This window comes from Lissotriton helveticus, chromosome 1_2 (genome assembly GCF_964261635.1).
Source record: "Lissotriton helveticus chromosome 1_2, aLisHel1.1, whole genome shotgun sequence".
Classification (NCBI taxonomy): domain Eukaryota; kingdom Metazoa; phylum Chordata; class Amphibia; order Caudata; family Salamandridae; genus Lissotriton; species Lissotriton helveticus.
The window spans coordinates 428,066,641-428,092,532 of NC_136058.1; the positions used below are offsets into that span (position 1 = coordinate 428,066,641).

Sequence of the window (25,892 nt, forward strand, 5' to 3'; positions counted from 1 at the left end):
GGGTCTGCGCATGCGCTGAGGGACCAATGTAATGTCCTGACAGCTGAGCCCTGACCTCAGGTTTGCAGCAGACAGAGCAGGATCCCCAGTGCAGGGGTGAGTGCAGCGTCATCACTGTTTGTGTTTATGGGATTTCACAGCACCAGAGAGAGCTGAACCAGACCCAGGCAGAGGGGAGTCACTGGACACCCAAGGGGGGGTGGGCAGAGGAGAAGGATTCTATGGGGCCCACTCTGGGGGGGGAGGGGGGAGGGGCAGAGGTAAAGGATTCTATGGGGCCCCCTGGGGTGGGGGCAGGGGTGAAGGATTCTCTGGGGCCCCCTGGGGGAGGGAGGGGCAGGGGTGAAGGATTCTATGGGCCCCCTGGGGGGGCAGAGGTGAAGGATTCTATGGGTCCCCTGGGGGGGCAGAGGTGAAGGATACTATTGGGCCCCCTGGGGGTGGAGAGGCAGAGGTGAAGGATTCTATTGGGCCCCCTGGGGTGGAGGGGCAGAGGTAAAGGATTCTATGGGGCCCCCTGGGGTGGGGGCAGGTGTGAAGGATTCTCTGGGGCCCCCTGGGGGAGGGAGGGGCAGGGGTGAAGGATTCTATGGGCCCCCTGGGGGGGCAGAGGTGAAGGATTCTATGGGTCCCCTGGGGGGGCAGAGGTGAAGGATTCTATTGGGCCCCCTGGGGGTGGAGGGGCAGAGGTAAAGGATTCTATGGGGCCCCCTGGGGTGGGGGCAGGGGTGAAGGATTCTATTGGGCCCCCTGGGGGGGAGGGGCAGAGGTAAAGGATTCTATGGGCCCCCCTGGGGTGGGGGCAGGGGTGAAGGATTCTGTGGGGCCCCCTGGGGTGGGGGCAGGGGTGAAGGATTCTATGGGGCCCCCTGGGTGGGGAGGGGCAGGAGGTGCAGGAGGTGATCAGGGAGCAGGCAATCAATCAATCAGAGGTTAGTGAAGCTGATAGAGCGCGCAGGTCACCCGGCTAGTCTTACCATCTTCACCTGGGCCCATACGCATGACTTAGCCTAATAACCACCAGGTGACTTTGGCGCCAACTCTAATCAGTGATTTATGAATTTCGTTTTAGGACCTATACCATTGTCTTACCAATCCTTATCATCGGTACCTAAAGTCCTACAGGATCAAGGGAGTTAGCAAGAAAATAGGTAGAACAATAATACTTCATTTACCTTAAGTAACCACAAACTCAGGGACGATTTCAACTCTTTATCTATGAAAATTATTAAATGTCACAGTCCAAATATGCAAGATCAAAGCTCTTTCAATTAGGAAGATAATGATGAAAGCAATAATATGCAAAGAAGTAGTGAAACTTAATTTTGCCATTTAAACAAAGGTAGGGAAGAGAAAAGGGATGACAGACGATAACATACCTACATTTATTTATATTTACCTAAAATAGTGTGAAGACCAACCCTGGCAACGGGCTGGGATAAAGGACAGAACCCCGAATACACAGGTGCCACCAAGATAAAACAGGTGCAGACCAGAATCAGGACAGGTAAAGCCAAAGTGGATCAGGACAAGACCACCATAGGTTAAGACCGACACCCACAGCTAAAGTTGCTCCACCAGCGTTACAACCCTCTCTACAGTCGAACCCCAAATGGGTCATCAAATCTTCTCCCTTAGAAACACCGAAATTGCTATCGATTTTTCTGACAGAGTGCTCGGCCAGCATCTCTGCTCTCGATCGCCTATTGAGTGCGTTGGGCAGGGGCGGCTGGTGACATTTGAAAGTGGTGGGCGTAAATACTGCGCTGTGGCGAGCGCGCGCAGCGAGCGAGGCCCAACCACCTATGGGGGATTCAGGGGTTCTCCCACGAGAACATTTTGAAAAAAGAGTGGGCAAATGGTGCCTTCTCAAGCACATTTGAGAAAGAGATATCTTGGCCAATACATCTCTGGGACTAGCCAGACAAGTCTCTTTGCACTTGCACAGATACATCTCTCTCCCTGCATTCGCATAGGCACAGTCACCCTACACTCATAGACCCATTACTCACCCTTACCTGACACATCACTAAGCCAGCATTCACCCATCCACATCACTCACTGTGGACTCACACAGGCACACTGCTCAACCTGCACTCACACAGACATCACTCACCCTGGACTCACACAGGCACACTGCTCACCCTGCGCTTACACAGACATCACCAACCCTGCACTGTCACAGACATCACTCACACAGGCACACTGCTGACCCTGCGCTCACACAGACATCACTCACCCAGGACTCACACAGGCACACTGCTCACCCTATACTCACACAGACATCACTCACCCTGGACTCAAACAGGCGCACTGCTCAGCCTGCACTCACACAGACATCACTCACCCTTCAATGCACTGCACTCAATAGGTTTCATGTCTTTCAGCCTGTCTAGGCCTGACATTGCCTGGTGACAGACTCCAGTACATAAGACCACGTCAGCTGGGGCCTCTGAGCAGCTGGGGGTGCTCAGCACAGACCCAAGAATGCAAGCAGCCCCTGCAAGCAGCCCCCCCACAGACACTGGTGTTGTTATTGTAGGATGTTCGTCACTGCAACAGCCTGCACTGCAAAGGAAAGTGGGTGTAGATGCAGCAGTCAGAATAGAACCGTGGGTCAATGTGCCTGCTCGCGCTCTGCCCAAATTTAATTTCGTTCGTTTGCGAGCTTTATTCTCATATCAGACCCGCCACATGCTCTATTGTCAGTGATGCTTTTTATGGGTCTTGTCTGAAATCACTGCCCCAGGGATTTATTATCCGCTTTCTAGTAATAAGGGATTTGCTGTCTGGCAGGTTTGTACCCAAGTGGAACAAAGAAGTGACGTGAGCTCTTCGTGCCCAGAGGTAGAAGCTCACCTCCGGGAGGTATTTGGGGTTTGTGTCACTATTTCTGTTAGGATCCTTCCTAGCGCTGCCTGAACACGCTCCCAACCCAGACATCTCTGCCACATTAAGGCTTGAGCATTGAATTCTGCCATAAATACAGTCTGCCTCAACGGGGACCGGCGCCAGAACACCAGTACGAGCGAGCGATTATAGAGTCCACGCGCTGCAGCTACCAGTGCACACATAATGCACAGCGAGTGAAGCGCATTGTCCCTCGGTTAAAGGGCTGGCCAGTAATCTGAATGTGCAATCACTGCCAGCGGTAGTGCAGTAATAAACGAATACGTGCAGTCCGGTGACAGCAGTCGACGCCAACTGCTTTATGAGTAGAGTACACGCGCTGCCCAGTAACTAAAGTGTGCCCCCAAGACCCAGTGCAAGGGGTACAGAGGAATTATCAATGATTGTAGTGTGCGTGCAGTGCTCCGTGAGTGTATCATTCGCTCACTGCCCAGTGCTAATTTATTCACAGTTAATTAAAACCATTCAAACAGTCACGGCTCGCAGTACTCGCGAGGGGGGGGTGGGGGAGTTGCGGGGAAGGGGGTCACGGTGGGGGGTGCGCCAAGGGAGAATAACATTGAGAAAACTTACATGACCGCCTCTTCTCCTTGTCCGCGTTGGCGCCTCATCTTCAAACAGGAACCGGAACAGGAGCAGCAGCAGCACTGAGTGGCAACCCCTAAGCCAATCTGCAGCGCCAGGGCACAGTTACTCCTCGCCCGCAGCACGCCCATTAGGAGTCCGAGGGGCTCCTAATGGGCATGAGCTAACAAGTAAGAACACAAGTGCGCATGAGTAGGCACGGTGCGAAAATTCGCCCTCTGTCCCCACTCATGCGCAGTTGTGTTGTGCTTCTGGCTGCTGCCCCCATGTCTGACAATGCATGTCAGTCAACATGACGCCAGACCGCCCCCCCCCCTCAGTCTCTGAAGGGGGTGGGCGGTCTGACGTCATGCTGACTGGCATGCATTGTCAGTTCTTCCTCGGCGTCGGTGTTTGAACTTGTAAACTATTCAGTTTACTTAAGTTCAGAAACGTCGGAGCTGTGGGCGGCGGGGCTACACCCCCACGCCCCAATGGACGCACCGCGCCTGGCGTTGGGTCAGTGACAGGTCAGCTATTCAGACAAGTTGGACAAAACTAACTAGCTAAGCATACTCTAGTTATACTATTTTTCAGGGCAGTGTACCACCCCCCAATGTTGCAAGTGTAAGGATCCCTAATTTTGATTGGACAAAAGACGAGGAGAGGTCATCACACCATATCAAAATGAAACTTTTCTTTAGAATATTGAAATTAGCGTTCCCGCCCATAACTTTATTTTCCCATGCACGTTTATTCCACCCAACAATGGATGTTCTAATAGTCAATACAATGTTATAATATAACTTCCTTTTGAGAGTTCAGCAGGTCATCTTCCCAGGCGCATCTCAGTCCCTGGCACTCATTCAATGCCATGACTTGGGCTTTCTTGGTTTCTTCTGCGCATGTCCAAAATGAGTACAGTGGGATTTCATCAGGTCCGAAATGTGATACATGCAAAAATAGAAAACAAACAGTTTTAGAACAAAGAATAAATGAATGTTCTGTATACCACGTATCTCTACTCTATTCCCATTACTTTATTTTAACTATAGCGTTAGGGGTTAAGCAGAATGAACAATTTAGTTAAAGCAGCAAAGCAAGCATTATCACGTTATGACATAGAGAACCCATTTTAGGTTCTAGTGCGCAGAAGCAAAGTTTTCCCCTCAAGCGAAAGGTACATCATGTCACATGAGTATGACTGACGCATGCGTAGAACAGAACCTGCGTTGTGGCGCCCATAATAATGAAAAAGGATTACGGTTAGTAAAAGCACATAGGCAAGCTTCCCCTAGATACTAAAAATGTCATGTGGTGGAATATTAATAAGACAAAACATGTAGTTTAGTAGGTTTACAAGTTATTTAGAGAGGGCTGAGTCTGAGCAAGTTGCTTTTCATGTGCAACCGTGCTCCATCAAAGCGCAGCTACTCCACCACAATGGTCTCAAGGTGCTAGGGGAGGGGGGATGGCTCCACTGAGTGCTGGGGTCATCCAAAGACCCAGGTCTTGAGGTCCTTGCTGAACAGAAGCAGTGTAGGGATGGGCCGGAGGTAGAGTGGGAAGGTGTTCCAGGTCTTGGCTGCGAGGTAGGAGAAGGCCTTTCCTCCAGTCCTGGTCTTGTAGATGCGTGGGACGGTGGCCAGAGAGTGGTCAGGAGATCGGAAGAGTCTCTTGGGTGCGTGGAAAACGAGGTGGTTGTTTAAGTATGATTGTCCGAAGTTCTGGAGGGTCTTGTATGGGTGGGTGAGGAGCTTGAAGGTTATTCTTCATTGAATGGGGAGCCAGTGGCGATCTCGGAGGTGTTGGGTGATGTGGTTGCGACGGGTGATGTCTAGGATCAGTCTGACTGTGGCGTTCTGAATGTTCTTGATTTAACGTACTCGTTTCTTGTAGATTCTTGCATAGAGAGCATTGCCGTAGTCCAGTCTGCTACTGATGAGGGCGCGCATGACTGAAGAACTGTAATCTTCATTCTCAGGGAATACTTACTAATAAAAAAAGAACTTGGCACAGAAGCTGAAAATATGAAAAGACATCTTTATTAAATTTAATAAGTGAGGCCACGTCACACAGAAGCCGTAGCAACTGAATGAGGTAGTCTCCAGAGTACAGAGAACAGAGGCCTTTTATATGCTCTCAGGGTTACAAACTTCAGCATACAAGTAAGGGGCAGTCCTAGCTTTTGCAAGCATACAAAATACCTAACATTCCTTCTTACACAAGCCGGACAAACCCATAATAAACGGACCACAACCCATATCATAAACAGACCATAAAAGAAGGAACAGAAACAGATAGAAGTAGGATAAGGCATGTTTGTGTGCAGTAAAACTTTACGATGTCCTGTGCTCTGATCCTTAATCTTGATCAGCGAAAGGGCAGGAACTGGTTTGGCAAGGTCGGCTTCAGGCAACAGGGTCAGTTCACTCAGGTCAAACAGGAGTCAGCACAAACTCAAGCTAAGGTGTACGTGTCCTAAAGACTTGTCAGCCACAGTCATAGGCCTATGTGAGGGCAACCACAAAATGGCTACCATGCACAAAAGGGAACCCAAGGGTTCAGAATTCACAGAACCTCATGACCGTTTTTCTGGATTCGGATGGGATCTATCTGAAAGCTTTTCAGAGTATACGAAGGGTGTTGAAGCAGGCCGAAGATATGATGTTAATCTGGCCTTTGATTGTGAGCGATGAGTCTAGCATTATGCCTAGGTTTCGTGCATAGTGCTACGCAAATAAATGATGGACGGAATGCTGAATAAATCATACATTCACCCCCAGTCAAGAGATCTGGGTTAAATCCATTGTTCTTTTGCTCGCCATGCTACCCCAGTTTAGACCCAATCATATGCAAATCAGTCTTGACCCTGTGCCTCATGGGAACAGTTCAGACCGACCTGCCAAGCCAGGTCCTCCCTGAACCGGAAACAAGCATCCTGGGACCTGTTTCTGGGTATTACCCTTTATCAGCCAGGCTAGCTTGAATCCAGTGGCACAGTGAGCAAGGGACCCACGTGTGGGCATACCCATCAAACTTAGGGTGAAAAGTGCTGTACAAACAAATGATGGGCGGAATGCTGAATAAATCATACATTCACCCCAGTCAAGAGATCTGGGTTAAATCCATCATTCTTTTTCTCACCATGCCACCCCAGGTTAGACCCAACCAGGGAGGACCTGGCTTGGCAGTTAGGTCTGGACTGTTCCCATGAGGCACAGGGTCAAGACTGATTTGCATTTCTTTTCCATTAGGTGGCGAACCCCCACATGCACAGCCGTCAATTTAGTAACACCATTAATCACTGGGATTTTGCAGTGCTTAAATATCTGTGTCTTTCGTTTTATATACCATTGCAGAGTCTTATATCTGACATTTTAGGTCGAGGCTACCGTCGCACTGCGAAGCAGTGGGCGGAGCCGAAGATTTCATGTTGTTTAGTATGGGGACTTGAACCCGCCCCTCTTCTCCATTGGCTGGCCTCGTAAATGCTGGCCAGCCATTGGAGAAGAGGGGCGTCACTCGGTTCTAGCCCCGGCTTGAGCAGATTCGGGGGCGTGTTTTTAAAAAAATTTTAATCAGTGTCGTCATCCGTCACTCAGCAAAAAAACACGCCCCCGAATTGCGAAAATGGCGGCGCTTTTGTTCTGCCAATTCCCCCCGACCGCCGGCGGAAGAAGTCGTCCTCAGGTGTGTGCTTGCTGTCCTGCCCCTCCTCGTTGCTTGTTTTAACTTTAAACGCGAGGCGCAGGTGCGGCCAGTGCTTGTTTTCAATCAATGCACTTTTGAGGGAAGCGCGAGTTTACTGCCCGGCGATAAAATGAAATGAAGGGTGCCACTTTGTACAATTCAATCACGCTCGGAGGTTTACTCTCCTCCTTGCAGTCATGTTACTAAGTACAGTTCCCATTATTGGAGATTATTTCTTGTCGAGAAATGCGTTTAAGGTATTGCTCCTTCAAATCTGACTGCGTCGCTTCAATCATTCCCTTCAGGGGACCCGCGGATACTCGCTGCTGAACACCTACGTCCACAGTCTGAGGCTCTCTTTGTGAAGGGCTTTCAGCTGTGTACATTCGGCGAGGAAGAGAAGGTTCTAGAATTAGGTTTGTGTTTAATGTGCGTGTCCTCAGCTTCACATTAAACCTGAGGGTGTGCGTAGAGGGGCGAGAGCTGGGCCGGCTGACATTTAAAATTTTATAAATACTTCAATATTTTGTTTTATCTAATACTGTGAGAAGATTATATTCTAAGTGGCCGCACTGGCAAAGCCAATAGGTCTCATCGATGAAAAGCTACTTGCGGTGGATAACGGGGAAAGTGACGGTAAAAAAAGCGCTATGAAGTGGCCAGTGCTGGTCACGTCATATCGCTTTTTTTTTGTATATGGTGGTTGGGGGGTGGAAGGGAATAAGCTTCTTAAAATTTTGCAAATGTATTTTAAAAAGTGTCTATAATGCTTTAAATGCATGTATGTCTCCAGCAGATTGAACCTGCGGCTGGAAGCGGTTCTGTAGGAATCTCAGTTTGGACCTTTTGAGGGTTTTGAGTGTTGCTCAAAGTTCCCTACTCGCGCCTTTGGTCGTGAAAGAGTTTGTCCTGTCCCTTGTAGCACCAGCTTCAGACAGTAATCCTCTGGGCGGCCTCTGGCGTCACTGCAGGGCAAACACACCCATCCCCAGGGTCACACAGACGCCCTGCCCTGCCCTTGTTACCCAGATAAGAGGCCTGTGCGTGGGTGGGGATTGCCTCAGAGCCTGCCAGGGGTCGGTGCGTCACACCAGTGCTGGGGGCGGGGCCTGGCTGCCATAGTGATGATGCTACAAACACATCCGCTGCTTCCAGTCTAATTTTAGACCAGGGCACAAACCGGTTAGTTTACTCTGCCGTCCACAGCTCTCCAAGATCAAAGGCTGTCGCGTGCCAAGGGGGAAGTGTGTGTCTGTCCCCATTTCATTGTAAGTACTGTGCAAGGGAGTGTTTGGTGAGGGTGACTAGTGGGCTCCGTGCCAGCTGACGCCCTGGGCTCCCCCAGTCCTGACCCTTTCACTTGCAAACCTTTGTAATCTCATTGTTCTCGTCCTGTCTCTTCAACTGAAGTGAACTAAGCCCACAACTCCCAGAATGCAACGGGGTGTGAGTTGGATTTCCCGGACTGGAGCAGGGTGTCCCAGTGACCTACATTGTTATGAAACCATGTGCTTGCTGCTGCTGGCTGCTTCTTGAATCCACCTGTACTCGGACCCGGGCATACATTCAACGCGGCCCAAATGACATTGTTTGACTTTCATTTGTTAAAGCATGAATCTAGCTACTAACGTGCCCAGGACCACTTGATGGGCTGAAACTAGTGTTAGAGCCGCAACCACAGCCACTCAGCCACATCCCGGAACTCTCCAGTTTCTGACGCCAGGAATAGAAGCGCCAGACCATGGTTTTCTTTGCATTCTGGGACTTATAGTCCTGAATTAATAATGGGGTAAAGATGGCTTCAAATCACAGAATGCAGATGCAAAAACCTGGATTGACGGAGCCAGTCACACAAGGTCACGTGAGGCTCGAGAGGCCTGCTTCTGCTGTGACCTACAGGCCATGCGTCTGAATCCCAGCTTGACTTTTTATGTGTGGCTCTGTCTGTGTGTGTGCGTGGCTCTGTCTGTGTGTGCACGTGGCTCTGTCTGCGTGTGCGCGTGGCTCTGTCTGTGTGTGCGAGTGGCTCTATCTGTGTGTGCGCGTGGCTCTGTCTGTGTGCGCGTGGCTCTGTGTGTGTGTGTGTGTGTGTGTGTGGCTCTGTCTGTGTGTGTGGCTCTGTCTGTGTGTGTGGCTCTGTCTGTGTGTGGCTCTGTCTGTGTCTGTGTGTGCGCGGCTCTGTCTGTGTGTGTGTGCGTGGCTCTGTCTGTGTGTGTGTGCACGGCTCTGTCTGTGTGTGTGTGGCTCTGTGTCCGCAAATACTCTCTACTACTCCCTAATGCTCACCTATTGCCATTGTAAATGTCAATACCATTTATTTAAAAAAATGTCATGAGCAATGCCAATAGCTCTACCTTTAATAATGCCGAGACCATTGCATTGTAAATGCTTGTTTAAGGTGTTTTAGCAAGATGTGAAAAATCTGAAGTATCATAATTCCATAAAAAACTTATTTTTTAAATCTTTAATTCCATAGCATCCTGAGGATCTAGTGAATCTAAAAGTGCTGAGTGCAAAATTCGTAAAACATTAAATTCTTAAATTATGAAGGGCTAGTCCACCATCTTTCAGTGGCCTATATAAAGTGTCTAGTGCTGAGCAAAGGGATTTCTTTGCCCAAATAAAAGCTATAAACATGCTCTCTATTTCCTTAAAAAACTTCATCTGTAGAGCCACAGGATCAGCAGCGAACATAAAATTATATAGTGGTAAAACTGACATCCGAATTAACCCAATTCGACCCCATAATGGAGAGAGGCAACTTATTCCATTTAGTGAATAGTGCCTTAATCTTACTGGAAAGGGGGGTTTAATTTAGTTCAAATAAGTTATTAATATTTTGTGTGAAATACACCCCCAGATATCGCTTGGTTCTGGAATTAATTAATAGATAACTTTTGTGCATTAAAGTGTCTTGTGTACAATTACATAATAAAATTTCAGTTTTTGATTTATTAATCTTATAACCTCCCAGGTCTTAATACATTTGAAAGATTGACAAAACTCTTTTCTGATTTTCAATATCTGGTTTTAAAAACAACAGTATATAATCTGCGTATAATTTAATGGGAGTCATACCATCTACAGGTGGATTTATATTTGGTGAATCACGAACAGCGATAGCTAAAGGTTCAATGAAGAGGTCAAAAAGAATGCGTGATAAAGGGCAGCCCTGTCTTATTCCCCTATTTATCATGCATGTTCCACTATTTCTAGCATTTATAACTATTTGGGCTTTTGCTCTCTTGTACATACCAGATATTAACTGAATCAATCTAATAAGAAATCTTTTAAAAGAATTATAAAAAAGGCATGTTTTTCCGTGCAAAATAATCTAAAGCTTCAGTTAGAAAGATTGTATTAAAAGATAACTGTCTTACAGACACTAAACCGCACTGGTCTGAGTGGATAAAAGTTCCCATTACCGAACTGATTTGGTTAGCTAAAAGCTTCATAATTTATAATCCACATTTAAAAGGCGAATGGCCTATATGAATTGATGTATTCATTATCTTATCCTTTTTTTATAAAGCTGACTACCGTTGCTAAACAAAATGAATCCGGAATCTCCCCACCCTCCAGAACATGATTAGCTCATTTTAGTAGTTCTGGGTTTAAAACTGACGCAAAACTTTTATACGACTCTGCCGGAATGCCATCTTCCCCGCAGGCTTTACCATTGCTCAGGGCTTTACTACTGTCTCAATCTCACTAAGGGTAAATTTTGCTACCAATGCTTGTATTTGGTTTTCTTTCAGTCTTGGGATTTCTCGCTTAACTAAACAATCAGTAAGTGCTCTTATATCCCTTTGATGTTTGGGGGGTACCAGATATTGCTTTATAGTGCTTAAAAGATTACATCTGAATTTCTTCAGGGTCTTTGATACTTCTCTGTGTCTCTGGATCTATTATTGATATTATCTTATTTTGCTGATTGGAGATCTCTTGTCTGCCAAGCCAGTACCATACTCGCTCTTTTCAAATACCTTTTGTAAAGATATGTTTTTAGCTGTGTATTCTTGTTCATCATAATACTCCTGCATGCATATTCTGGCTTTCCTAAGGAAGTCTTTGTTAGCTTTTGTCGCTGAGCATAGTACTTTTAAACATACCTGATTTAATTCTGTTTCAAGCTCGGCCCTTAATATCGACTGTTTCCTCTTCTTTACAATCTCTTTCAATGTAATATATCCACATATCATGGCCTTGTAAGCCTCCCATACAATTTCAATACTAGTTGAGTTATTATTTATTTTAAAATAATTAACTGTTTATATCTCCATATCTTTGCACCAAAAAAAAGAACCTGGGATATGAGGTAGGACCTCATCTATATCTATAATTGGGGATGGATTATCAGTTATTGGGGAATATATTGTAGCTATCATAATCCTGTTGTTATTAAGAAATACACTAAAATATAAGCACATCTGCCTTCCGTATCTGTTTGGGAAATAGTATCTTGTAGGGGGAAATGCTTTCTCACATACAGTGACACCCCCCTGTTCTGTTGCACTTACACATGATAAACACATGATATCCGGCCCACTGCGTGAACATTTTGAAAGCTGGTTCCTTTTTCTCAATGTAGTGTGTTTCCTGAATCAATACTGCATCCGGGGAATGTCCTCTTAGCCATATATCTATTGCTCTATCCTTAAATTTGTTATTTAACCCATTACCACTCAGCATCACAATCTAATTATTTCTCTAAATTGCGCTGTCATTTCATATTATTGATTACATATCTGAAAGGTTTGTCAAAGTATTGTTGCCTTAGACAATAGTACACTGTGCAAATCATAATAACCAAAATGATCATAATATTTTCTCCCTTAACCCTGTGCACATTTACTTTCTGTGTAGTCTCCCCGCATCTACCATTCTTCATTTATTTATTTTATTTATTTATTTGCGGGTTTATAATGCGCTAGAATCGACTCTATACAGAGTATCTCTGCGCACAGAAAAAAAGAGAGACAGAACAGAGACAAGCCAGAAGTACAGAGTAGGCAGACAGTTCAGTATAGTCAGTGGATACATAGATTAGGTCTGAAACAGAAACGTTTTAAGTTTTTTCCTAAAGCTTAGATGTTCTGAGCATTGCCTAAGCGCAAGAGGGAGTCTGTTCCACGGAGTGGGTCCAACACCTGACAAAGCCTTGCCGCCTTGTCTGGCCTTCTTTGCGGCTGGCACTCTCAGTAGAAGTTGGCTACTTGACCTCAAAGATCGAGCTGGGTTGTATGGAGTAAATTTGCGTATCCAATAAGATGGCCCAAGTCCATGTAGGCTCTTATGAATTAGGCAGCATATCTTAAATTTAACCCTATTACGAACTGAGAGCCAATGTAGTTTGTCCAGGAGGGGTTTAGATGGTGATCTTGGCGGGTTATTCAGTACTAGCCTCGCTGCAGTGTTTTGCACCACCTGGAGTTTTGCTAGTACACCCTCATTGGCTGACATCAGGAGTCTGTTGCAATAATCGAAGCGGCTCAATACTAACTGTTGGACCTGGCCTCGTGGCGTGGTTCCCCCCGTTCCTCAGCACCCCGTTAGCCTTGCCAAGTACCCAGAATCCCCTGATCGTCCTGTTCCCTGTACGCCCAAACTGCCTGCACGACCCGCAGCCGACGACCAGCCCCGCATGCCCCTGCATCACCCCACAGGGCCCAACAGCCATTTTCCTTTCCTGAGGCCCCTGACTCCCTGGGCCTAGCATGACCCCGGCCCCAGCAAAACTTAGGCTCTAGACGTGCCAGTCCCGGCTGGGGGGTAAAGGGCTCCCCGAGTGAGATAAGACAGGGAGTTTCGATTGGACCTCCGGCCTCCCCGAGAGACTGGTTTCTCTCACACCTCTGTCCTCCCCCTGAGGGCCAGTTTCGATCGCACCTCTGGCTCCCCCGAGTGCTGGCTCCAGACCTGCTGGGCGTCTGGGAATTCCCGGGCGCATCTTCAAAAAGGATCAAAGAGCCAACCGCCGGACCCGCCCAATGACCAGCCCCCCAAGGCATGAGACCTCTGCCTGCGAGGGTCCGGACATCAAAGGGCCACTGGACTATATCAAGGCCCGCCCAACAACTAGCGGGCAGTTGTATACTGGACAAGAAAGCCCTGCTGATCTGATCGCGGCTGAACCTTGGGGAAAACTGAACCTCTGAACTCTTCGAGCCCTGCTGACGCTGTAGCGGCTCCTTCTCGTATCACGGAACTGGAACGTCGGAGCCCTGCTGATGCTGTCGCGGCTCGTCCTCGCAAAGACGGAACTAAGAACCTCGGAGCCCTGCTGACCTCGTCGCGGCTCGAGCTTGAACTCTAAAGAGATCTTCGTGAAACCTCCTGAGCCCTGCTGACGCTGTCGCGGCTCCTCAAGAACACCTCCGGATCGAGCCCTGCTGACCTCGTCGCGGCTCGAGGAGAACTCTGGTCCGGCTGGACCATCGACGCTACCGACACGACCTGAGTCGACTCAAAGTGAGTGAAGCAGCCAGTATGACCATCATCTTCCGTATCCCCCGGCTCGAGGATTGAGAGCTGTGCGCAGGGTACGCTTCGTACTGGCCTAAAGACTGAGACTGTCCCGCTTCCCTCTTCCCGAATTCCTGAGTCTTTACGATCCCTCGATCGCTTGTAAATAAGAGTGCTGCTTCCTTTTTACTGTTCATAAAGAACCTGTTACTGAAAACCTACGGTGTGGTGTCCGTTCATAAGTGTGGTGTGAGCTCAGTGTGTACGATCCTAGACCCGACGTCCTCCCCGGCGAGGACCTCACGTTAAGACTCGGCATTACTTGTGGGAGAGGTGGGTCCCGGGGTGGTCGGGTGAGCATAACCTGGCCCTCTGAGATCGCCCCTTTTAACAATAACGCCTGCACCAAAGTTTTTTTGGTAGAATCCGGTAACATAGGAAATACTTTTCGTAAGAGACCAATAACATGGAAGCATAAGCCCACCACCCAGTTGTCATGTTATTTAAAGGAGAGCTCACGGTCGAGGCGTACCCCTAGATTTTTTACAACCTGTTTGGGTTCTGGCACTAGACCAAGCTCGTGCGGCCACCAGTCCGGCATCCACATGATCCTAGCCTCCCCGAAAAGCATGACTTCAGTCTTGTTTACGTTGCATTGGAGATAGTTCGATGACATCCATTTAGCCACAGCTTTCATGCATTCGAAAAATGACGTCCTCACTTCGTCAGAGAGACTCTTAAAAGGAAACTGGAGCTGGGTATCATCCGCGTAAGAAACGGGGATGAACCCAAACTCTCTCAGAATTCTGGCCAGGGGCGCCACATAGATATTGAAAAGAGTGGGGCTCAAGCAAGAGCCCTGTGGCACCCCCTTGGTGATCTTAGTCTCTGCCGATTGAAATGAGCCCATGCTAACACCTTGGGTACGGTTAGATAAAAAACTATTTAGCCAGGCTAATGCTGTGCTCTCAATGCTGATCATGGTCAGTCGTTCGATTAAGATCTTATGAGATATCGTGTCGAACGCTGCCGACAGGTCTAATAGTACCAGGATAACAGAGTACCCTCTGTCCTGGTACATATGAAGGCCATCAGTTACCGATAATAGGGCAGACTCGGTACTATGTTTTGGTCTAAAACCAAATTGGGAGCAATCTAGCCTACCAGCCTGTTCAATATAATTTGATACATGCTTATTTACGTGTTTCTCTATAAGTTTCCCCGTAAAAGGAAGCAAGGATATGGGTCTGAGATTAGACATGTCAGTCCAGGGAATAGAAGGATTTTTCCTGATAGGTCTAACCAGTGCTTTTTTCCATTCCCCAGGAACCTGACCTTCCATCAATGAGAGATTCACAAGGCACTGAATCCGTGGGCTCAGAGTGCTCCCTACCACCGACATAATTCTTGCCGGGATAGAGTCTGAGGGGCTACCACTCTTAATCTGGCCTAGAGAGCATTCTACCTCTACCAGAGAGATGGGGGGAAATATGTCCAAGGTCATAAGGCCTGGTTCTTCTTCATCATCCAGGGAAGAAAATGTTCCTCCTACGGAAGATGAGTTTACATTAGTAATGTGATCATGTATCCTATCTGTCTTAGTAGTAAAAAACTGAGCGACTTCGTGACACAGTTGCTGTGAGGATAGTTCAGGGGTTTCACAGGCAGCTGGCTTCACAAAGGACTGGAGGATTTGATATAGAACCCTAGGGGTATTACCCGCAGCTGAGAGTAAGGACTCAATATGCGTTTTTCGCGCACGTCGAATATCTTTGTGATAAGTTGTAAGGGCCGCCCAATAATGATTCTTGTCAGCTTCACTCTGGGTGGTTCTCCACACCTTTTCCAGCTTTCTAGCGGATTGTTTAAGAGATCTTAGATGCTCCGAAAACCATACTTCCTGTTTGTGTGCTGAGCGTGGTTTGAACGTTTTCATAGGGGCAATGGAATCAACAGCTTTGAGAATAGCTTGATTAAGATTAGCTAAAACCGTTTCCACACCCTCTGAAGGGCTAATGGGGGGCTCAACAAACCACTCATGAAAGGCTTCAGGGGTTACCTTATGCCATTGCCACTGTCTGCTAGGCAGAGCTTGTGCCTGAACGGGAACTTTCCCTAAATGTGAGGTATGGAATTCCATGACACAATGGTCGGTCCAATTTACTTGTATAGGGTGAACACATTTAATGGTGTTGGATTTATTCGAGAAAATAAGGTCCAAGGTATGTCCTGCCTGATGTGTGGGACCAGTATTCATCTGAGTTAGTCCAAATAAGGAAAGATCAGTCAATAAGGACTGTGCCTCCCCACATTCCTTCAATTCGCTATGTACATTGAAGTCTCCCAAGAGAATAAATTCATTCTCAGCATTAATGTGTCTGGCCAATATCTCCAGCAATGAGATAGAGAAATTAGTACAGAGGCCTGGAAGGCGATAGACTAATGCCCCTTTATGGCTGATTTTATTAGAGATACAGACCTTAAAAAGCAAAATTTCTAGATTAGGAGTGCTATTTTCCTCTAAAATGGAGATCGACAGATTGTGTCTATATACGATCGCTATGCCTCCCCCAGTTTTAATTGGACGATCTAACCTGACTATTTTATAGCCCTCTGGGATCCCTAAGGTAATAACCGTAGCCGAATGAGGTTTTAGCCATGTTTCAGTTAAGAAGCAGAGATCTGGTTGCACAGAAGAAATCAGGTCCCATACTTCACTATGGTGCTTAGGTAGAGATCTAATATTCACAAAAGGTTCTTACCTCTCAAATGTACCTGTGAAACTGCCCTTGAAGCGGGGGCTACATACAGGTCAACTGGTGGTTTATCATGTAGGGCCTGGAATCGACATTTTCGACATCCTGTCATATTTACTAATTGTACAGAATATTTCTTAAGATTGTTTAATAAAGTGCTGGGTATGACTTGAAAGTGTGTCATGCTTAGGTGCTGTAACAGACTTGGTATTCACTTGTCTAATCACCTCGTAAGACGTCTTGTCATGTAGTTCTTAGGAACCCTCCAGGACCTGCGTGTTTTGGATGACCGAAACTGAGGGCTTGGTGTCCCTACTGCTTCCGAAACCAGGAAATGTCAGCCATTAGACCAGCTCGCTTTACAGTGCCACTACCAACCCCATGTATTCTACAGTGGTGTAGGTAGGTTCTGGCAACGATTGAACATGACAACCCTGATTCCTCTGGGATCGTGGAAAACTGATCTACTGCACTGATTTACACAAATGACTTCTTACCAAATTCAGTATTCTAGCTACTTTTAGAGCAGCCTACCTTTCTGGGTTATGTGTATTTATGTTGTTATGTTTCAGCATAAATGTACTTTCATGTAGAATCTGAGGCTTAAAACCTAGAACTAAGTAAGTCTCTGTGGATGAACCCAGTGTCGGTCAGCGATGACTGGCCTAGAACAAACCGTAAGCACCATGAGCTCAAAATATTAACAAGGTATTGAGTTGCATACTAGTTCTGGCAAGACTATCCTAGTCATTTCCAATGCATGGTGCTACATGTAAGCAAACACATTTTTTACTGGCTGTAGAGTGCTTTCTTGCATGACAAGTTGCAGCCCAGTGCTTGGTCACCTTTGATATGTTTCATACTTTGTTTTCGTCAGAAGGGCAGGTCTTGGTGAGGGGTTGGTCATGTGCTGCTCCGGGCATGTACTGTACTAGTGAGTGAATCTCCTTCTTTCCCCTTTGGTCAGAAGTGGTCCTGGGCAAAAGTAATACAAGTGAATAGTATTGTTCCGTGGCATACCCACAGCATGGGGAACCTCATATACACTATGTTTATCCTACAATGTCCGTGCACAAAGCAAACAATAATTATAGCAAAAGTCTGTAAAACAGGCTTCTCCAACTAGTAGCTTGTGATCTACTGGTAGCTCTCCAACTAGATAGAAGTAGCTCTCTTATGTGCATCCCAGCTTACTAATTTGGAACGTTTTTCTTTGTTGAATTAATGTCTACAGACCTAATGAGTGTATTCAAGACAAAAAAGTGTGTGTTTTCAGAACTCATAAGTTAATGTTTAGAGACAAAAATGTCTGAATGTCCAAAATATATGTAAAGCTAGTATCGGAGTGATAAATCATACACTATTACTGATATTATACCTTAATGCTAGGGGTATTGTAGCTATGGATGTCATATTAACCGTATAGAGGCATTCCAATCTGAAAAGGTTTTTTTTACTTTACTGCTTGCCGGATGTACTACTGAAGTGATCACTGTGAGTAATCTTGCATGGGGGGGGGACTAATGTGATCTTGCCTGATGTGGTTACTATTTCAACACAAATAATAGTAGCTCACAATGATTTTAATTGAACATGAGTAGCTCTAAGTACACAAAAGGTTGGTGATCTCTACTCTAAAAGGTCTAGATAGAAACTGTGCAAATGAATTTGCACTGCTTAAAAACACCTTAACATTAATAACCACTGATTTTATACTGACAAACCCCCGCTGCAGTTCACATCAAAAACTGAAAACAGCAAAGACTAAATGTATTGCAGAGTTTCTTTCACTTTGTTTTAAATGTGAAGTATAAGTCTTTCTAGATAGCATTAGGTTATAATTATAGTTACTTTATATTAACTTGCTTTTTTTTGTTACAGGTGAAAGGAATGCTTTAGGAATGGAAGATTGAAAGGACATTCGGGTATATTTTTTTAAAGCAAAAGTCTGCAAGGCTGGGCATTGAAAATTCATCCCATGAAGATCCGTTCAAAAAACAAAAAGAAATCTTAATCTATACACTGAAGTAGCATGAAAACAAATACACTGCTTGAAAAGACTAACGTGAGAGACACTAGGGAATAGAGAACTTTCTAAATGTACTAAAACACTCAAAGCTGTTTCTTATAGCATTCTATAAGGAGTGGATGAAGTCAGCATAGAAGAAAGACAATATATATTTATTATAAGTAGGGTTTGAACATAAATCTCACGCAATGGAAAGACATAAGTATTCAGAATGTGATAAAACATTCAGGGCCACTGGCCGTCTACAATTACACAAGGTCGCCCAAGCAAGACTCAGAACATGTAAATGCAGGGAATGTGGGCAGACATTCAATCAAACGAGTCTTGACACCAGGAAGAAGTTACATGAATGTACTGAATGTCAGAAGGCAGTGCATGCAAAAGGACACCTACCGGTACAACAGGCAAGCCATGCTGAGGAAAATACATTCACTACAAAAGGCAACTTGCAGGCATATCAGAATGGTCATGCTGATGGGAAACCTTTTAACCTAACTGAATGTAATCCAGCATTCATTACAAAGACAGACTTAATACAACAACAAAACATCCACATTGGGAAAAAGCCCCATGAATGTAGAGAATGTGACAAGTTATTCATCAGAAAGGCAAACTTAATGCGACTTCTGAAAATTCACTCTGGAGAGAAGCCATATAAATGTACAGAATGTGACAAGGCATTCTATAGAAAAGAGTTGTTAAAGCAACATCAGAAATTCCACACTGGAGTGAAACCCTTTAGTTGTAGTGAATGTGACAAGGCATTCGTTGCTAAGGGAGCGCTAATGCATCATCTGAAAATTCACACTGAAGAGAAACCATATAAATGTACTGAATGCGAAAAGGCTTTCATTTCAAACACAAACCTAATGCAGCATCTGAATATACACACTGGGGAGAAACCATTTAAATGTACAGAATGTGACCAGGCATTTGCTGCAAAGGCAAACCTGATGCGACATTGGAAAATGCATACTGAAGAGAAGCCATATAAATGTACTGAATGTGACAAGGCATTCGTTGAAAAGGAATCCCTTATGCGACATTTGAAAATCCACACTGGAGAGAAACCATATAAATGTACAGAATGTGACAAGACATTCATTACAAAAAAAGAGCTAATACGACATCATACAGTCCACACAGGGGAGAAACCATATAAATGTACTGAATGTAACAAGGCATTTGTTACAAGGGGAGAGGTACATCGACATTATGCAGTCCACAATGGGGAAAAACCGTATGAATGTGCTGCATGTGACAAGGCATTCTTCACAAAAGCACTGTTGAACCAACATCAGAAAATCCACACTGGAAATAAACCATACAGTTGCAGTGAATGTGACAAGGCATTCATTACTAACAGAGAACTAATACGACATCAGAGAGTCCACACTGGGGAGAAACCATATGAATGCTCTGAATGTGACAAGGCTTTCAGTACAAGTGCATCCCTAATACGACATCAGAGAGTGCACACTGGTGAGAAACCATATAAATGCACTGAATGTGACAAGGCATTCATTACAAAAGGAGCCCTTATTCTACATCAGAGATGCCATACTGGAGTGAAACCATATGAATGCACTGAATGTGACAGGTCATTCATTGCAAAAAGCTATCTCTTGCAACATCAGAAAATCCACACCGGAGACAAACCATATGGTTGTAGTGAATGTGAGAAAACCTTCTTTACAAAAACCTATCTCTTGCGACATCAGAGATTCCAGACCGGAGAGAAACCATTTGCTTGTAGAGAATGTGAAAAGGCATTTGTTACAAAATTGCAATTAAACCAACATCAGAAATTCCACTCTGGGGAGAAACCATACCGTTGTGGTGAATGTAAGAAGGCATTTTTTACAAAATTGCAATTAAAACAGCATCAAAAATTCCACTCTGGGGAGAAACCATATGGTTGTAGTGAATGTGAGAAGGCATTTGTTACAAAAGGGGAATTAAAGCAACATCAGAAAACTCACACTGGAGAGAAACCATATGATTGCTCTGACTGTGGCAAGGCATTCACTGCAAAGCACACCCTTATACTACATCAGAAAAGACACACTGGAAAGAAACCATTTGGCTGTAGTGAATGTGAGAAGGCGTTTATTACAAAACAGCGGTTAATGCAACATCAAGAAACCCACACTGGGAAGAAATATCAATGCAATGAATGTGACAAGGCATTTTTTGCAAAGGGAAGCCTAACGCGACATCAGAAAGTTCACACTGGAGAGACACCGTATAAATGTACTGAATGTGACAAAGCATACACTCTAAAGCACCAACTAGAACAACATCAGGAAATCCATACCGGAAAGAAACGCTATTGTTGTAGTGAGTGTGACAAAGCATTCTTCAGAAAACAACACTTAATGGTACATCAGAATACCCACACTGGAGAGAAACCATATAAATGCACTGAATGTGACAAGGCATACAGTAGAAAACACCACTTGTTGGAACATCAGAAAACCCACACAGGAGAGCGACCATATCAATGTATTGAATGTGGCAAGGCATTTAGGAGAAAGACACACCTAATGCAACATCTGAACATCCACACAGGAGAGAAACTATATAAATGTACTGAATGTGAAAAGGCATTCACTTTAAAGCACAAGCTAGTGCAACATCAGAAAATCCACACTGGCGAGAAACAATACGATTGAAGTGAATGTGGGAAGGGTTTTCCAAGGGACTGCCTAATGCTACTTCTGAAAGTCCACACTGGGGAGAAACTATATGGATGTACAGAATGTTACAAGACATTTGTTGCAAAGAACATCCTAATGCAGCATCAGAAAGTCCACGGGAAAGACCCTATTGATCTACTGAATAGGACAAGGCATTCGATTTAAAGCACCTATTAGAGCCATCTCAGAAAATCCACACCGGGAAGTAACCATTTGCTTGTAATCGGTGTGACAGGGCAGTCATTAGAAACAACACTGCAATATCATGGAACCCAAACAGAAGAGAAACCATGTGAATTCATACAAGGGCAACATTCTATCAATGTACTCAATCTGACAAAGCATTTCTTGAAAGGTGAGGACTATTTTTAGATTGGGAGGTTCATACGGGGTGGAAGCCACTCCGCTGATCGGAATGAGCCCTAATGTGACAAGTCATTTATTCACCAAAAGGAAGACTGTTTTCTGATTTGACATTTTCCACAGGGCGAAGCCACATCAGTGTACTAAATGTGATGCAGCATACATTACATAGACTGGGCGATAATATCATTTGAAATCTAACACTGGTGAGAACTCTAATAAATTTACTGAATGTGAAAATACTTTCATCATAAACTCATCACTAAATAAACATCTGAATCTCCACAAGGGGAAGAAATCATATGAAATTGCTGAATGTGACAATGTGATTTAGAAATTATAAGCTAATGCGATAGCAGGACACCAACACTGGGGAGAAACCATACGAATGTACCAAATGTGATCAAAATTTAATTATAAAAGGAAACATACTAGGTCATCAGAATGTCCACATCTGAGAGAACCCTTATGAATGTGTTTGAATGTGAAAAGGCTCAGTGTGCCCACCAGGCACAAAACAAGAGTTTTCTGACTCGGACAAGACATTCATTAGAAAGGAATATATTATGTAACATGAAAGTTCACACCAGACAGAAACCACTAGAATATAATGAATGTGAGAAAGTATTTACTATAAAGTGCACTCTAGTGGGTTATCTCACATCACACAATGGATGAAGGGTAGGATGACCAAATTATTAAAAACCAAACTCTGGGAAATTTGGCAAATATATAAGTAGAACTAATAGTTTTAGAGCGACTAAAGAGCACAGAACAGCTCAATTGACAGCACTCGTCAGCATAGAAATTACAGAAATGAGGGTATATGGTGAATTCAATGCAGCCTTTATACTCCATATTATATGTAATGCAGATTGCTATCTGTTTGAGCCATCTAACTGATTCTGCACTGGGACAGAAAAACACATTCATTTAGGGGCGTGGCCTGATGAGATGGCAGACTAGATGTGCCTCTGTGGAGCTCCCGGACCAAGCACGATAATCCAGCACTATCCTTATACACAGACAGTAATCTAGCAGCATAATTCCTGCTAACAGCACCAACGAGGGGTGCGTGTGCCCAACTAAAGGCTGAAGACCATGGCAAAGCCTAAACACGCCACAGGGAGTGGAGTCGGTGGACTAATGTGGCTGAGGGCTGCTGAAGTCAGTAGGTGGGCGTGACCTGTGTCAGTATTGGAGGGGCCCAGAGTGGGTCCTCTCAGGTGAACATCATCCTGTCCTGATAATATACAAGTGCCGGACACAGAAGCCCTGCCGGCGATTGGGGGCTGCGGTAAGACCAGAGCCTACCGCTAGTGACTGGATGGCAGCCAGCCATTGCAGAGGCCTGTTGGAGCCAGTGGATGGACTCAGCCCATAGTTTAGTCGGAGTGGCATGGAGGGTGTTAGGCTGGGCATGTGCCATCCCGACTTGACCTCTGACTCTAACCTGCACTGGGGTGGGGGTGAGTCCTTGCCGGAGCAGCAGCTGTGGATGGTGAGAGTAAGACACCTGAGTTCTTTTTTGGCTCCAGGGGGCCCTGTGAAACTGTTGCTGGAGTTGAGCCTGGGGTTGGCATGACATTCTGCATCGGAGCGGGCCTCTGGTGATCCTTCTGAGCTAGATTGGCTGAAAGGCAACATAAGACATGAGAGCAGGGTGCCAGGCAGGGACTCAGAGTGATGCTGCTGACACTGAGGGGGGCACACCATAAAGGCTCTCTGTCTTGTTGCGAATGTATCTAGGACCCTAATTAAATATTCCCGATTCATGCCCTTGCGTGGTTATAACAAAACATATCCTTATAAAGGCATAAGAATCATGTCCATATTTAGTCATAGCCCATGCAGTCCAAATACGGCAAGGCTAATCCCATAGACTCCTAGAAAGTACAACGCGTTCTTTAAACAAACCAAGCCTCCAGCAGCCCGGTAATTCCCCCTGCTTTTATTTTGATTTACACAAAAACTCCTGGAGTCCAGAAAGAACTGTTAGTTCTTAGTGACGTCTTATGTCCAACCTTACATCAAACTCGGCACCTTTCAGGTATAAATATACCAACGTTGCCTTAAGCAAACACACTGTGGTTTGGAGCAGAGCGGCTATCTATTTTCCTGACGCCCAGCTGATGCGAGTGCTGAAGGAAGCCGACCCTCCCATTTGACGCACTGAGAGAGACGCTGTCTTTTCTCCTGCCGAGAAATTCCAGCTCCGGTGTTTCCAGTCACCCTTGCGGGTTGCTGGGAGATCGAGTCCTGAGAGAGATACACGACCTCCTTCATTCTAAAAACCAAGGTACAGAGCTGATTAGATCTTAAGAGAATTCTTGATTCAGATTCTTGGCAAAAAACCAACTTAACTTAAACTGCAACTTACTTACTCCTTCCCACGTATTAGGCTTAGGTCAGGTACACCGGGGTAGGCGTATCTTAGAAGCTCCAGTTGAGTACGTTAGTCAATGTTTTTATGTATGTATATATTTTATCCATTTTAAAGTATCATATGGCTCAGAAACCATATCAATGCTTTTACAGCATTATTTCATAATACTACTTTTACTGTACGCACTTTACTTCATGATAAGTATTGCAATTGCGGCAACTCACTTCTCTTGCATGAGAAAGAGGACTGCTCAATAAATAACACCTTTTATTGAAAACGCCTGTCTCTCTATTTCTCTGCACTCTGGTGAAACTAAGCATGCACGATTGACTGAGTGAAATAGCTATCTATTGTTTTCACACGACTCTGTAGATACACTCCTTATTCTGGGGGGAGCAAAGTTGTCATGTTTATGCGGTTGTCAGAAACTAATCCGTTCTTGTCTAATCAGGAAAGTTAACTCCTTCCTGAACATTCGAGAAAGTTTCTAGTGACCTCTGAGCTAGCTGGCAAAACTAATTAAGTCTAGCATATCCAGTAGAGACCTAGATGACCTCAGTCCTACGTCTAAACTGCTGTTTGTGTTATTCCAATGCGCAGAGCCTATTGGGAATATAGGAACTACACTACAGTCTGGAGGGACTTTCAGATCTGGCATGGCACAGTGGCGTAGTGGCTGCTCGACCCAGGTGGTGGTGCGAAGTGGAGAGAGAGGACTGTTGTTTGGGACTCCCTTGGACTCCTGTTGGTTCTACCTGGCTCTGGTGGAGGAGAAAGGAAGCCGGGGTGAAAGCAGATAGTTCCTGGGCCCTAAGTGAGGGCCGGTGACGTGTTGAGGCCAGCAGGAGTTGGAGGCCATTGGAAGCCATTGAGTGACACCAGAGGTCAAGTGCAGGGGACCACGTGGCAACCCATTCCTAGATGAATAGTCTGGTCCCTGGCAGTAAGCAGCTGGAGCTACTTATACCTGCCTGGTTGCCCTAGACGCTGTTGCTGCTGCAGTCGGTTCGTTTGGAGTTGCCTGGAAGTGTTACTTGCCCGGCCATGATGCCTGCATTGGTTGGATGTCTATAGCGAGGGCCACACATTCCTCGCTACCGAGAGTATAGTGGATGTTTAGTGTGACCTGACTGTTGTGAAGGCTGAGTTGGAGACCGAGGCACAAGAGGTAGCTGGCAGAGAGTGATCTGGTACTGGTGGACTGCTTTGGGCGCCTGGGTGGAGGACTCGAATGAGACCTATGAATTGGGGCTTTCCCTCCTCCCCATGTTTGGGGCGCCTCCTGTGCCTGCCTGCACAACAGTATGGTGAAAGGTAAACCCAGGGGGAGAGGTGCTAACAAAATTTGACGGTACATGATCCCTGGGGTGGGTCCCAGAGGGACCGATCAGGTGATACCACCCCAGACAGAGGAAGAGCGGGGCCCCACAGGGAACAGCAGCAATATTGGAGGCTTTCCAAGGGTCAGGGTCGCCATGAAGACCAAAATTGACTTGATGGCCATTGATATTCATTTTTTACAGAGTGTGTCACGACAATGGAGTCCTGAAAAGCGCAGTTCAGGACTTGCAATGTAAAGTGACTGGGCTCAAATACAGTACAATGCAAATGTATTGGTGCCAGGAGGATGCAGAGGGAATGCCTCAGCACAATAATTAGCATTTTCTTGTTTCCCGGAGGGAGCGGAGGGACCCTCGGCCAAATTGTTCCTGGAGGACTGGCTCCCCTCAGCACTTCGACAATTGAAATTATCCAGAATGTTCACCATTGAGGTTGCTCACAGAACGTTGGGCTTTGGGCCCATTGCCATGCCACGGGGCACTGCCCCGGGCTATTGTCACCTGTTTGTTTGATTATCAGAAGAGAGACATAATTTGAAGCATGTCCTAGCCCATGGCCTGCCTTGTTATGAGGATAGCCCAATCCAAATGTATCCAATTTACACCCTGAAGGCCAGATTCACAAAGGCAATCTGAGACAAAAGTCTAACTTTACAACTTTTGGTATTCACAGAGATCATTTACGAG

The 25,892-nt window shown here is 45.7% G+C and overlaps 1 protein-coding gene across 1 annotated transcript; it reads left to right on the forward strand.

Annotated features, from left to right (window-relative positions):
- Positions 1 to 21,136, forward strand: LOC144807635 (uncharacterized). The gene is made up of 2 exons (XM_078673254.1): positions 1 to 96; positions 18,270 to 21,136. Exon 2 carries the CDS (start codon positions 18,606 to 18,608, stop codon positions 21,090 to 21,092), a length of 2,487 nt encoding a protein of 828 aa, XP_078529380.1. The 5' UTR covers positions 1 to 96; positions 18,270 to 18,605; the 3' UTR covers positions 21,093 to 21,136.
- The last annotated feature ends 4,756 nt before the right edge of the window (positions 21,137 to 25,892 follow it).